We start from the raw sequence: 12,822 nt of genomic DNA, 5'->3' as shown, positions 1-12,822 counted from the left end.
CGTCGGCCGGCCGTATCCGGACTCCCGCGGCGAGCCGGGCGGTAGACCGCTGCCGGACGGCCGCGGCGAGCTCAGAGGCCGGCACTTCCCGGAGGGTCGCGGCGAGTTTGGCGGGAGGCCGTTCACAGACGGCCGCGGCGATTTTGGTGGCAGGCCTTTCTCGGATGGCCGCGGGTGAGTGCTGGCCGAGTTTTGGGCTTGTGAAAGTACCCAGCTGGACACCACTGTCACTGCTCAATGAACGGCAAAAACTTGAACTGTCTTTGTTCCTGGGTTACTCAAGTAATCCTGTGGTACTTCACCTAACTTTTACTCACTTGTAAATCTACGATCAGTGTAGCATGCAGCTACATAGAGCTGATGTAATTGTCTAATGGTGCTGAGTGTGATTTCAGCCGTCGCCGGGACAGATTTGATGGAGATCCTCCCAGAGGGGATGAGATAGGACCTCCAGCTAAACGGCGCATTACAGAGGAAGCCAATGGCAGGTGAGTACAGCAGACTCAGGCCCTCACAGGGTCTTGTGAAGACCGGGCATTCTGGCTTGTAAGTTTTAGCGATGTTAGAGCACTTGTTTTATTGTTTTGATCGTTTGTGAAGCCGGTAGCTAGTTTCTGTCCTCCCCACCAGTCATCAAAGTTTTACTCACTTGTAAATCTGATCGGGCCGCCGCCGTAAGCGGTGGTACTGCTCAGCTGATCACGCTCACGTACCCTCAGGATCGGCATCAAGGTCATCGGGCCCCGACTGAAGAGGGCAAGTGTCAGTGATGAGGAGCCGGAGCCCAGGGTGAGTCCAGGTCGCGGCTGGACCGGCCAGTGGGCGCCTGCCAACAGTATGCGAACATGGAAAGGCGTCGAAATAAACGTTAACTCGTGTTATTTCCTACTATAAAATTGTTTCGCGCGGGTTGGTTCTGGCCAGGCAGAGAACCTTAACCGCAGTTCATTCCAAAGTCTTGGAGAATTGATGATTTGTCTCGCAAGAGCCAAATATTACATCATTCGACATGGCAGCATGACAATTTACTGCCATCAACAACTCACACCGACGACGGACATACTGGCAACAATGTCACGAGGGGCTCGGGCCGGCCGGCTGCGTTTGGTGCGATCTGGCGTCGGTGGCCGTGGTCAGTCAGCTTGCCGCCCCGCCTGTGTGGCGGCTCCCGCCTCGCCGCGCCCGGACGTGCCCCTCCCCGCCGGCTGTCCGCGGGCCGGCCCGTGCTGACAGTGTGCCGTGGCCCGGCAGCCGTCCGTGCCATCGCACGTGATCCCCGGGCCACGACCGGCCGGCGCGCGCGAGCCGCCCGACCCGGCCGACGACGGCCGCTCCCGCCAGGCGGCGCTGCAGGAGCGCAAGTCCGACAAGGAGAACATCGGCAGGTGAGAGTCGCCGCACGCCTCTGCTCAGCTGAGGCTGCTCCTGTCACCGATCAGGGCAGCTGGAGCGCCGCTGCAGTACGGGCCGGCTGGGGGCTGGGTACTGGTTCAGCTGGTGGATGGGGTGCTGCTGCAGTACGGGCCGGCTGGGGCTGGATACTGGTTCAGATGGTGGCTGGAGTGCCGCTGCAGTACGGGTCAGGAAGGAGCTCCGGTGCCGCACTGCTGGGCCAGGTGGCACGTGGGGCTCATTTGTCGTGCAATCAATTGATTTAACAAGTGGGCCATATCATCAATGAAAATCTGGAAGCGCGGTACCCTAAGTCCAGCATATTATTTTTTGCGTTACCCCAATGCATTTGTAGTCAAGAAAAGGTGAGCACAAGGTTTTGTACGGTTTCAGGACGCAAAATTTCAAATTTCATGGTAGGTAAAAGTATTTCTATGTCCCAGAACTGCCTCGAGGCAGTTATCAGAAATATGAAACAGGTGGCCTGCATCCGTAATGGAAAAGCGATGAACACTGGTACTGTGTGAAAGCGGATGGAGGAACTGTGTTAAGGGGATTCGAATCGAAACTAAAAATCAATCAAACTGACAGCCATATCAGGAAACCGACGTTAAACTCTGCACAATATCCGTTTTAAAGCCTGTAGCGCCTGCTGTCTGTTGGCGCTGGCGCCGGGTGACGCCGCCGTTGGCCGGAGTATGACACGGCCGCCGTTGGCCGAGTGTGACACGGCCGCCGTTGGCCGGGTGTGACGCGGCCGCCGTTGGCCGGGTGTGACGCGGCCGCCGTTGGCCGGGTGTGACGCGGCCGCCGTTGGCTGGGTGTGACGCGGCCGCCGTTGGCTGGGTGTGACGCGGCCGCCGTTGGCCGGAGTATGACACGGCCGCCGTTGGCCGGAGTGTGACACGGCCGCCGTTGGCCGGGTGTGACACGGCCGCCGTTGGCCGGGTGTGACACGGCCGCCGTTGGCTGGGTGTGACGCGGCCGCCGTTGGCCGGGTGTGACGCGGCCGCCGTTGGCTGGGTGTGACGCGGCCGCCGTTGGCTGGGTGTGACACGGCCGCCGTTGGCTGGGTGTGACACGGCCGCCGTTGGCCGGGTGTGACACGGCCGCCGTTGGCCGGGTGTGACACGGCCGCCGTTGGCCGGGTGTGACGCGGCCGCCGTTGGCTGGGTGTGACGCGGCCGCCGTTGGCCGGAGTATGACACGGCCGCCGGACCCGGCTGTGTCCCCAGGAGCCGGCGCATGTTCGGCGCCCTGCTCGGCACACTGCAGCGCTTCCGACGCGACGAGGTCAAGCAGAAGGACAAGGTGAGACGCTCGGAGTGTGAACTCTGGCTGCGGGGTCGGGGCGGACCCGAGACGGAGCAGGGCCGGTACGGCGAGGCGGTGCCGTCTGTCCAGATGCGCGGAGTAGGCTCTGTTGTAGATGGTTTGTTATGGAACCGCGCTAAGGGGGCTTCGCTGGGATGTATGTCTTCAGTTCAGTTTTCACTTCACTTCACTTCAGTTTGCCGAACGCCTGTCAATTGCCCATGGTGTAGGTGATGGGGAAGCTCTGTTGCGTTGGAGGGGCGCCTGCATGCTGTTTTCGCTGTGTCGGCCAGGTGGAGAAGCGGGCCGAGATCGAGCGGCGCCTGGAGGACGCCGCCCGGCGAGAGAAAGCCCAGCTACGCCAGCAGCGCTCGGACATGTTCGCAGAGCGGAAGCGCAAGCAGCAAGAGGTGCGGCTCATCGAGCTGAAGATGGCCCGCGTCAAGGAGGTGAGGGTGCCGACAGCGGCAGAGGAGCTGTGCCCGCCGACGAGCCGTGGATCAGTGTCTTGTGTTGTCACGGAGCATTGGGCATTTATCGATATCAGACCGGTTATGATCCTGTACCTTGGTACTACATGGTGCGGAATGAAATACATTATGTTGCAAAATTAACGATTATATGATTTTTGCGGCCTTTTGTACTTTTCTTGAATTCGAGATGGGCAGCAACAGTGTACGGTGTAGCACCGCGCATGTTCATTTCGTGACAGAGTGCTGTGCATTCTCGCGAGGCCCGGAAGTCAACACCAGTGTGTGGTGCACCAATCTGCATTCACGGCTCCTGACTAGTATGGGAATGGTGACGCCTGAACCGAGGATCACACACCCTCTGACCCCGGGACCGCTGAGGTGTTGTACGGACCTCGGCGCTGGCTGCTGGTCATGGGCACAAGCGTCCGCTGCTGATGATTGGAGCTGACTTGATCGAGCGTCACCAGGAGGAAGGCTGGGAAAACCATCACAAGCGGCTGATGAACTTCATCCGCACGTCGGGCAAGGGCCCGAACATCTTCTTCCTGCCAAAGCTGCCGCACCCGAACTCAGACGCGCTTCTGGTGCGCACACAGAAGGAGCTGGCCAGTGAGTGCTGCACGGCTGTGGTGGCCGCAGCTGATCGTGACGGCGCATTGCCGTCGACGCTGCCGCGTTGGGGCCTCAAACACGGGTGCTGGCGTCACCTGTTGTTTTGTGCGGCAGTCGGGTGTTGGGCGGGGAAGGCAGGCTGCCAGTAGTCTGTCAGTTGCCGAAATTATCCGTTCTGTTCAGGCTCTCGCGGAGAAGTGTTGTGTGGAGGTTGCTGTATGCTTGATGTCGATCTTTTTCACTTGGCGTCTCCAAGCCCACAGACAAGATCGGGTCGCTGGCGGCCGCGCAGTGATTTGATTCATGTAATATTAACACACCGTGTCGGAGATCGAGTATGAAAAGGTGGCTAGGAGACGTGGCTCCGCCGCTGAATGATGACGCGAGTGAGCGGAGCCGGTTGTTCAGCTGACCGCGGACTGACAGCTGATGGGACGCCCCCGGTGACGTCATCCTCTGCCGTCCAGAATCGATTGAGGAGCGCCGCCGCAAGCTGCAGGACGACCTGGCGCTGTTTGACGCTCGACTGCACCGGCTGCAGGACCCGGGCGCCGCCGCCGCCGCCGCGCCGGACGGCGGCGGCGACCATTACGGTGAGTGGACCGCGCCGCAGCGGCTCCTGCCGGGCCGCGCGCCCACGCTCAGTCGCTGCCAGCCGCTGGTATCTCCTGTTCGTTTTAACACTTCGCGTGGGCAGAGGCGACTAGTCATGCGGCCGACGTCGCAGACTATGAGCCACGCCTGCTGCTCCCAGTTTTTGGGATTTCTTTCGTCCGTTGACACGAATTATTAGTGGTGGTTGGAAGGCGGGAGACTGGCAATAAGCCTCGTTTGCGTGAACTGGCTGCAGTTGTGCTGTCGCGTTGACCGTATGCCGGTGTCGGCGCTCGGACTTTGCGTGACGGCGTCCAGCCGGTGAGTGATGCCCGTCCGCCGTGTGTCCCAGATGACGATCAGGAGGACGAGGACGAGGATGAGGAGAGTGCCACCGCCGGCGTTGTCAGCTCCGTGGTTGTGCCCCGCGGAGCCGGCGCCGAACAGCAGACCTCGCAGCGGCAGGACGACGAGAACCCTCCTGAGCACGAGGATGGTCGTCCTGAGCTTGAGGAAGACATGGAGGAGGATAGTCGACCTAAGCAAAGACAGGATGTGGGTCGACGCCCGAAGTCGGAAAAAGGGGAGCGTTCTCCGGACCCTGAGAAGGAGGACAACGGCGGTCACTCCGAGTCAGAGGAACACCGAGACGAACCGATGGAGGACGGCCGTGCGGAGCGGATGGAAGAGGCAGATGGCGCTGAGACGACAGAGGCAGACGGCCACCGCGGTCAGAAGGAAGGTTCCGGCGGCCGGCGGGTCGGCCCGGAGCCGGCGCGCCGCCGCTCGGCCAGAAGTCCTACCCCCGAGCCGACAGCTGAAGGTGCGGTTGCCGCCGAGCCGGCAGCGCCCGGCGACGAGGCCCAGTCGACCGTCGGCGCTGACGAACCGGCGGCGGCGGCGGCGGCCGTCACCGCCGACAACGCTGAGCCGACGGACAAAGGGGCGCTTCCGGCCGGCGCCGGCGACTCGCCCGGCTCGCAGTCGGAGTTGGCAGCGACGGTCGCCACCGACGAGGCAGAAGCGGCGCCGGTGGCGAAGAAGGAGCCGGGTGCCGCGGACAAGTCGGGCGGCCGCCGGGACGGCCGAGAGGCGCGAGCGACGAGCGGTGGCCGCGAAGGCAAGGGCGGCGACGCGGCGCGGCGGCGGCGCGGCGGCTCGTCGGACGGCCGGCGGCCCGACCGGCGCGAGGATAGGCGACCGGCGAAGACGGGCGGCCGGCGCCAGGGCAGGGAAGCCCGCCAGGAGAGCAGACATGCCAGCACGGAGCGACGCCGCGAGACCGGCAGCGGCCGGCGCCGGGACAGGTCTCCGGCGGAGCGGGCCGGCCGCGGTGCCACGCGCGCCTCCCGGCCGGCGGCGCCCCGCCGCTCCCACTCGGCATCCAGTAGCTCGAGCAGCAGCAGCGGCAGTGGCAGCGGCTCACATTCGGACTAGTCGACCGTGGGCCGTAGACCAGCAGCCTGTGCTGCCGGCCCGGCGTCAGCGCCACTCAGCTGGTCACGTGCCGTGGTTGCTGACGGGCGTGTTTGTGTGTGTGTGTGTTTGTGTGTGTGTGTGTGTGTGTGTGTGTGTGCTTATGCGCGCATGTTGTGTGTCTGTTTGTACGAAGAGGAGTGCAGAATATTTGCCAGCAGGCGCATATGTTTCTTGTCATCGGCAGTGTTGCTGAAGAAACGTGTGCGTGGCTGTTTATCGTGTATTCATCTGTCTGTCCGCACTGCTTGGGGTCCCTTCTTTGCCCTTGCCGTCGCTACGGACTGAAGCCCCGTAAACGGGCACCACGCGCTTGGAAAGTGTCCAGCACCGGCGGCGGTCAGCTGGTCACGAACGGCGCGGCTGTGTCCAGTCAATACCGCCGAGGGTTCCTCGAGGATCCCCAGCACAGCTGCACGCCGCCCCCTCTGGTGGAGCCGGGACTCGCGGTCGCGTTTGTTCGCTGACCTCGACGTCGGCTGGCGGCGGCTCGCGCGTAGTGCGTGACGCTTTTGGTCGGTTCATTCATCAGTTGATAGCTGGACGTTGTTCGTGTATGCGTCCGGGAGCGGGGTGGCGCCCTGGCGCGCCGACCATGCGTCAATACCAGGATGGCCTGGAGTCGTCCCACGCCGGCAGCGCTGCGGCGACATCACCAGCTCCAGCGACGAGCCGTCACCGTGGCGCGCCGACCATGCGTCAACACCAGGATGGTCTGGAGTCGTCCCACGCCGGCAGCGCTGCGGCGACATCCCCAGCTCCAGCGGCGAGCCGTCACCGTGGCGCGCCGACCATGCGTCAACGCCAGGATGGCCTGGAGTTGTCCCACGCCGGCAGCGCTGCGGCGACATCACCAGCTCCAGCGACGAGCCGTCACCATGGCGCGCCGACCATGCGTCAACACCAGGATGGCCTGGAGTCGTCCCACGCCGGCAGCGCTGTGGCGACGTCACCAGCTCCAGCGACGAGCCGTCGCCGGGAGGAGCACCGGGGGCTCTGCTGACTGTAGTCGGAGCTCCAGTGACTCAGGAACTCGGGTGACGTCGCGGTGGAAGGGCGTCCGCTGACTCGTGTGCTCCGCCGGATGGTGTCGCGTCACGTGACCCTGCGCCGGGGGCGGTGCGCGCCCATCGGTATGGTCGCGGCGTCGACCTCCGTCGAGCTGCATCGGACCGGGCGCCGTGTGTGGACATGCCATCTTCGTAGGCGCCGAGTGTCAAGACCGTCTTCTGTGGTGAATAAACATGGATGACATCCACTGCGGCTTTGCGTTACGTTATTCGAAGTGGTGGCGGTCATGTTCCCATAATCGGTCTCAAATCGGCCTACCAATCAGTCCCTTACTGTCATGACGCGAATGGTTCTGTCGGCGTCGCCCCAATCCCAATGGTGGGTTCACCAATGGAAGTCCCTGCGTGATCTGACGTCATTGGCCGCGCTGCGCATTGATAGGAACATTCAGACATTGCTACGAATTTATTACACCACAAAAACCGCACACTGGTTGAGAACTGCAATGATGTGAGCATGAGATCATTACCACTCCGTTGCAGCATTCACTGCGCGTCTGAGTCTCGGTCGGCCGACGGGAGGGGAGCAGCATCCGACCGTCACCAGTTTGGCATTTCCGCACTTGGCGAACGTCCGGGAGGGAGGCTGCGACGGTTTCCACAGACAGTTGCGTGAGAGTGACGTTGCGCTTTCAGGGAAACATGGCAGGCAACATGGGAATGGTGAACTTTGAGAATCAGCTGTCAAATTTGGGTTACCTGACACGGGCGTGCTAGTAATTCGCAGCATTCGTTTACCTCACGTTGACAGGCGACGGAAGGGACTAGGCACAACTTATCAGTGGATATTGCCTAAATCGAACAGAAAGCTGCTTCAGCCTCTAGCAAACCTTTGGAAACATATGCCATGTGCGCGCTGTTTTCTGGCATAGCGTCATGGGTCAGCACTCTGCGATAATGACAGTAAGGCAGTACTGTTCGCATTCATCTTGGTCCGCGATACGATCAAAACTGTGGGTAACTTACGACGCTGAGAGCGCCGGAAACATGGAAACGCGACATGAAGCAGCCGAGTATAACGTCAATTCCGATACATTTAGCTCAATACTTGTTCTGTACGCCCGACCCCTTTTAACAGTTCTCACACCGAACTTAAGTCAGAGAGAAGCGCTGACGGCGCGCCATGTGGGCGGGACAGACATGCGACAGACAGACGCGCCCGGCGTGACGACGACCATTACACCCAACAGCCCGTGGCGATCATAATGGCTAAACCATCCGATACAACCCAAGTAACGTCAATAAATGGGCTTCAGTCCTGTACAATGAGCGGTCCTCCGTGTGTGGGGCCTCACCCCTAAACTACCGCAGTGCACTACGAGGGTTTACAGGCGCCATTGAATGAACTTCGCGATTACGAAGAGTATGGTCGCCTAGCCTCAGAAAAAAAGCAGGACGGAATCCAAACAACGTTGTTTTGTAAGTGTGTTCCGCAAATTGAAGATTGGTGCGCCAATGCCTGCTGAACTTACAAAGGAGGGACGTTATTGCAGTGGCAACACCTACATGGGTTAGCAAAGATATCCGGCACCATTCAGTTCAGTTTTAGCTACATATGCATGATGCTAGCTCATAGCAGTTTTCAGTTCGGTTAACACCGCGAAAGGCGTCCTGGGGGTTCATAAATAGTTGCGGGTGTCGGACAGTGTGGTTATGCGTTCAATAACTACAAACAACAACCAACCCGTTCCACAATCAACAGGCAATTATTATGTACGAGTATGCATTGATTGGCAGAAGGTGTTTTTTTAAGTTGTTGAGGAGCAGGTGTGTGAGATGCAAGACCGACCGAACGTAACGCGCACAGTATTCGTTGGTGGCTTACTCGCCGCAATGTTGACGGCGCCGGGTGCCGCCGAGGGACGGCTCCACCGAGGGTAATCTGAACACCGTCCGGTCTGCGCCGGCGGCGGCGGCGGCGGCGGCTCACCACGGCTCGGCGGCCGGGCGACTCGGCGACGGCTGCTGGCCCGGTGACGTCTGCCGGCCGGTGGACTGCCGGCGCAGCAGCACGGCGCCCGGCACGCGCTCCCGGCCGCCCAGCTGGCTGCCGCTCGACTCGGCCACCTTCGTGGCGGCGCGCGGCACGCCCGGGCGCTCGGCGTCCACCTGGTTACCATTCCGCCTGCCGACCGGCGCCGGCCGTCACACGGACACGCTCTGCATGGGGGACCGGCCGGCACACCCACACGGGCCTCACTGCGGACCGGCCGGCACACCCACACGGGCCTCACTGCGGACCGGCCGGCACACTCACACGGGCCTCACTGCGGACCGGCCGGCACACTCACACGGACCTCACTGCGGACCGGCCGACACACTCACACGGACCTCACTGCGGACCGGCCGGCACACTCACACGGGCCTCACTGCGGACCGGCCGACACACTCACACGGACCTCACTGCGGACCGGCCGGCACACTCACACGGACCTCACTGCGGACCGGCCGGCACACTCACACGGGCCTCACTGCGGACCGGCCGGCACACTCACACGGGCCTCACTGCGGACCGGCCGGCACACTCACACGGACCTCACTGCGGACCGGCCGGCACACTCACACGGGCCTCACTGCGGACCGGCCGGCACACTCACACGGGCCTCACTGCGGACCGGCCGGCACACTCACACGGGCCTCACTGCGGACCGGCCGGCACACTCACACGGGCCTCACTGCGGACCGGCCGGCACACTCACACGGGCCTCACTGCGGACCGGCCGGCACACTCACACGGGCCTCACTGCGGACCGGCCGGCACACTCACACGGGCCTCACTGCGGACCGGCCGGCACACTCACACGGACCTCACTGCGGACCGGCCGGCACACTCACACGGACCTCACTGCGGACCGGCCGGCACACTCACACGGGCTTCACTGCGGACCGGCCGGCACACTCACACGGACCTCACTGCGGACCGGCCGGCACACTCACACGGACCTCACTACCTCACTGCGGACCGGCCGACACAATCAGACGGACCTCACTGCGGACCGGCTATCCTCTGCTGCGGCTGTCATATGGGAATAACTACCGCCCCGTTCCGACTGTCAGGATGTTCCAGCCGAAGCGGTGGCTCAGGCGTTACCCTGGATTCACTGCAATCAAGCCCAGAATGCGACACTGCCCAAACCAGGAGCGTAGAGTCCTTTTCAGTCAGAATGGGGGACGAAAACTCTTTTGAATCTCCCGTTCCCTCGGCTTGCCTCCCCGGTTCGTTTCGCGAAGCTACGCCGCTGGCCCAAACCGTGATGTCGTTACCACCGTCACTTTATCCCATCCGTCACGCCGTGCTTCGTCTCTCCCTCTGGTTCAGTTACAATCCTTCTCCAAATGCCAACCTGTCTCAACTGTCACCATGCGGTAACCCGCACTCGCACTTAAGTACACAATGAAACGCACACTCTCGGCGGTTTTCATTTGAACTCGCCAAACCCATTCTGGCCGCTCTCACGCGTGTGAGGGAAGAGTTGCATTTACAGCTGTAGTTGAGACTGACTGTTCGGTGCCCTGGCGGCCTCGGTCCCATGCCGCCCCGACCCAGTCTATCGTCGGCAGTCTGTAGCCGAGTCAGTCCCGAGACGAGAAAACACGGCACAGAGGGTATGGGTGCAAACAACCGACGGAAGTCAACGCACGCCATCTCAATGCCAGCTCACCGACAGCAGCCATGGAAAACTTACTTCCAGAACAGCAGGTAAACGATTATCCCGAATATGGTGATGCTGATGGGAAGGAGAATCGCTATCATGAGCCCTGCTGCCGATCCTGCTCTTCTCTCTGGAACGACGAGCTAGCGTTAAGAAACGCTCGCTAGGTGGTGATTGCTAACGGCAAAAAACCATTCGCATTCGTCATTAACAGCTGGACATAAAAAGGGGCAACGACAAAGACGCGTAAGACATATCATAGCAGTGCGTTTTAGATCAAACAACAAGAAATCTAGCGGTTGTAGTTCTTATTTTACGCGAGTTGGATGTACTGACCTGATCAATAAGGTGCCCACGTTGCAAAAAGAACTGACCCCTAAAAAATTCGTGCCTCGTTTCGTTGGAGCAAGTTTTACGCAATAAAACAAGCCGATAGATCACCGTGAAGCACTCAGAACAGATAGTTGTGCCCCTCTTACTTTTTGGAACTCAACTGAGATCGCAAAACTGAGCACTTATCTTTGGTGATACGTGTGATATATCGCGTCATTCATGCGTTAAATTTTGTTAGGCAAGTGGCCAAGTTCATCCGCTCAATATGGTCATCGTGTTACACGTTACCCCCTCCTCCTCCCCTTTGAAGAACCACAACACTGTAGGACACGGAAGCCACTTATCAAAAATATCCGCTAATATGTTCTCATCAACAGTGGATGTATATGATGGCACTACGGCGCCTACCGGTGCACTCTCCGGCTGAGATACCCTGGCACATGTCCAGGGGCGGCTGCTCCGAGCACACCATCCTGTGGACGATGCAGCTGCCCTCGGGCGCCGCGATCCGCCGCAGCCCTGCCTCCAGGTCCTCCAGCGCTGCCGACAGTCGCCCCCGAACGGCAAGGTCAGGCGGACACGTCCGGGCGCGTTAGAACGCGCAGCAGAGAGGCAAAGCTCGGGCCGCTCTTCACAGCGTCGGAGCGGCAGCGCGCTGCGGAGTGGCAAAGGTACGAATTCCCGATGCTATCCACCAAACAGTACGTCACCGCAGTCCTGAACGAATGCACGCGTATGCGTCTCAGGAGTTTGTCAGATTCAACGGCATGTTGCTCCATTCACTTAACACTGGCCGCATGGGCATACCGAGCAGCCGGGGTGCAAAACACCGCTCGAGGTGCCGTGCGCCGCTCGGGTAGTGCAGTACACCGCTCGGGTAGTGCAGTACACCGCTCGGGGTGCAGTACACCGCTCAGGTAGTGGAACGCTATAGTATCCACTACGCCGCTCGGGTAGTGCAGTGCACCGCTCGGGTAGTGCAGTACACCGCTCGGGGTGCAGTACACCGCTCAGGTAGTGCAGTATGCCTATCGGGTAGTGCAACGCCATAGTATCCACATCGCAATATGGTCCATCGGATCGTTCCGTTGCCGTACGACCTGTCGCGCACAGCGGGATGTGCTGTTCACCACTTGTTGACCTACCCTGCATGGTGGGAGCGGCCGCGGTCGGGCTGCTGTCGGAACCGCCCCCGGGTGCCGCCTCCTCCCGCTCCAGCCGGCGCCGCAGCCGCTGCAGCTGCCCCAGCGTCCGCCGCTTGTCACCAGCAGCAGCGGCGGCGGCCGTAGCCGGCCGGCTGCCTGCACTGCCGGCCGATCGGTCGGACGTGTCGAACGTCACCTTGGAGAAGCTGATGAGCTGTCCCGGTCCTCCGGAGACTGCCGTTGTGGACGGCGGGGTCGGTGAGGCGGCAGTTGATTCTCCGCCGGGCAGTGCTGGAGATAAGGTGGAATTGGAGGCTTTGGTATAGGCCTCTTTAGCGGTGTCTTCAGTGCTGGAGGTGGTGAGGGTGGTTGGCGTCACACGGTCGCCAGTTTCGACCTGTCCAGTCCGCTCAGAACTTTGAATGGTGGATATGTTAGTGTTGTTGGTTTTGCTTTCTTCCCCTGCTAAACCCGAATTCAAACTGCTTGTGTCTGTGTCAAAAGGAACTTTCGCCATCACTGGCGTCATGAGCTCGGCTGGATTAACCCCTGGACCAGCTGAAGACGGCATTTTCACCTTTGTTGTCGACTTGCTCGTGGACTTCGACGCTTTGTCCTTTTGGTGGCGGTCTGGCCCTCCGGTTGGGGGTCCATCCTGCACTGATGATGGTTTGTCAGGCTGACTGAGATCAAATCCCCCTGATAGCGTTTCATCCTTCATTGATGACGGTTTAGCGGGCTTGCTAAGATCAAACCCTCC

At 60.9% G+C, this 12,822-nt stretch overlaps 1 protein-coding gene and 1 long non-coding RNA gene across 2 annotated transcripts; one reads left to right on the top strand and one right to left on the bottom strand.

The window, feature by feature from the left end:
- Positions 1–7: 7 nt before the first annotated feature.
- LOC119110286 (pinin) lies at positions 8–7,119 on the top strand. Its single transcript, XM_037234054.1, has 9 exons — positions 8–174; positions 396–488; positions 720–789; positions 1,252–1,385; positions 2,628–2,703; positions 3,000–3,155; positions 3,647–3,788; positions 4,259–4,384; positions 4,738–7,119. The coding sequence occupies exons 5-9, from the start codon at positions 2,638–2,640 to the stop codon at positions 5,820–5,822; spliced, it is 1,575 nt and encodes a 524-aa protein (XP_037089949.1). The 5' UTR covers positions 8–174; positions 396–488; positions 720–789; positions 1,252–1,385; positions 2,628–2,637; the 3' UTR covers positions 5,823–7,119.
- A 3,514-nt stretch (positions 7,120–10,633) lies between these two features.
- Positions 10,634–12,149, bottom strand: LOC119103250 (uncharacterized). The gene is made up of 3 exons (XR_005094737.1): positions 12,063–12,149; positions 11,326–11,457; positions 10,634–10,714 (listed from the first exon to the last, which is right to left on the bottom strand). It is a non-coding gene; the product is annotated as an uncharacterized LOC119103250 (long non-coding RNA).
- Positions 12,150–12,822: the final 673 nt, after the last annotated feature.

The sequence above is a fragment of the Pollicipes pollicipes genome, unplaced genomic scaffold (genome assembly GCF_011947565.3).
Source record: "Pollicipes pollicipes isolate AB1234 unplaced genomic scaffold, Ppol_2.1 Scaffold_2555;HRSCAF=2994_pilon_pilon_pilon, whole genome shotgun sequence".
Taxonomy (NCBI): domain Eukaryota; kingdom Metazoa; phylum Arthropoda; class Thecostraca; order Pollicipedomorpha; family Pollicipedidae; genus Pollicipes; species Pollicipes pollicipes.
The sequence above is the reverse complement of the archived record's forward strand: the minus strand, read 5'-3'. Positions and strand labels throughout refer to the sequence as shown.

Coding starts and splice junctions, on each gene's coding strand:
- LOC119110286 (XM_037234054.1), top strand. CDS start 2,638: ATGTTCGGCGCCCTGCTCGGCACACTGCAGCGCTTCCGACGCGACGAG. Junction 3,156..3,646: donor AGATGGCCCGCGTCAAGGAG/GTGAGGGTGCCG, acceptor GAGCGTCACCAG/GAGGAAGGCTGGGAAAACCA. Junction 3,789..4,258: donor CACACAGAAGGAGCTGGCCA/GTGAGTGCTGCA, acceptor TCTGCCGTCCAG/AATCGATTGAGGAGCGCCGC.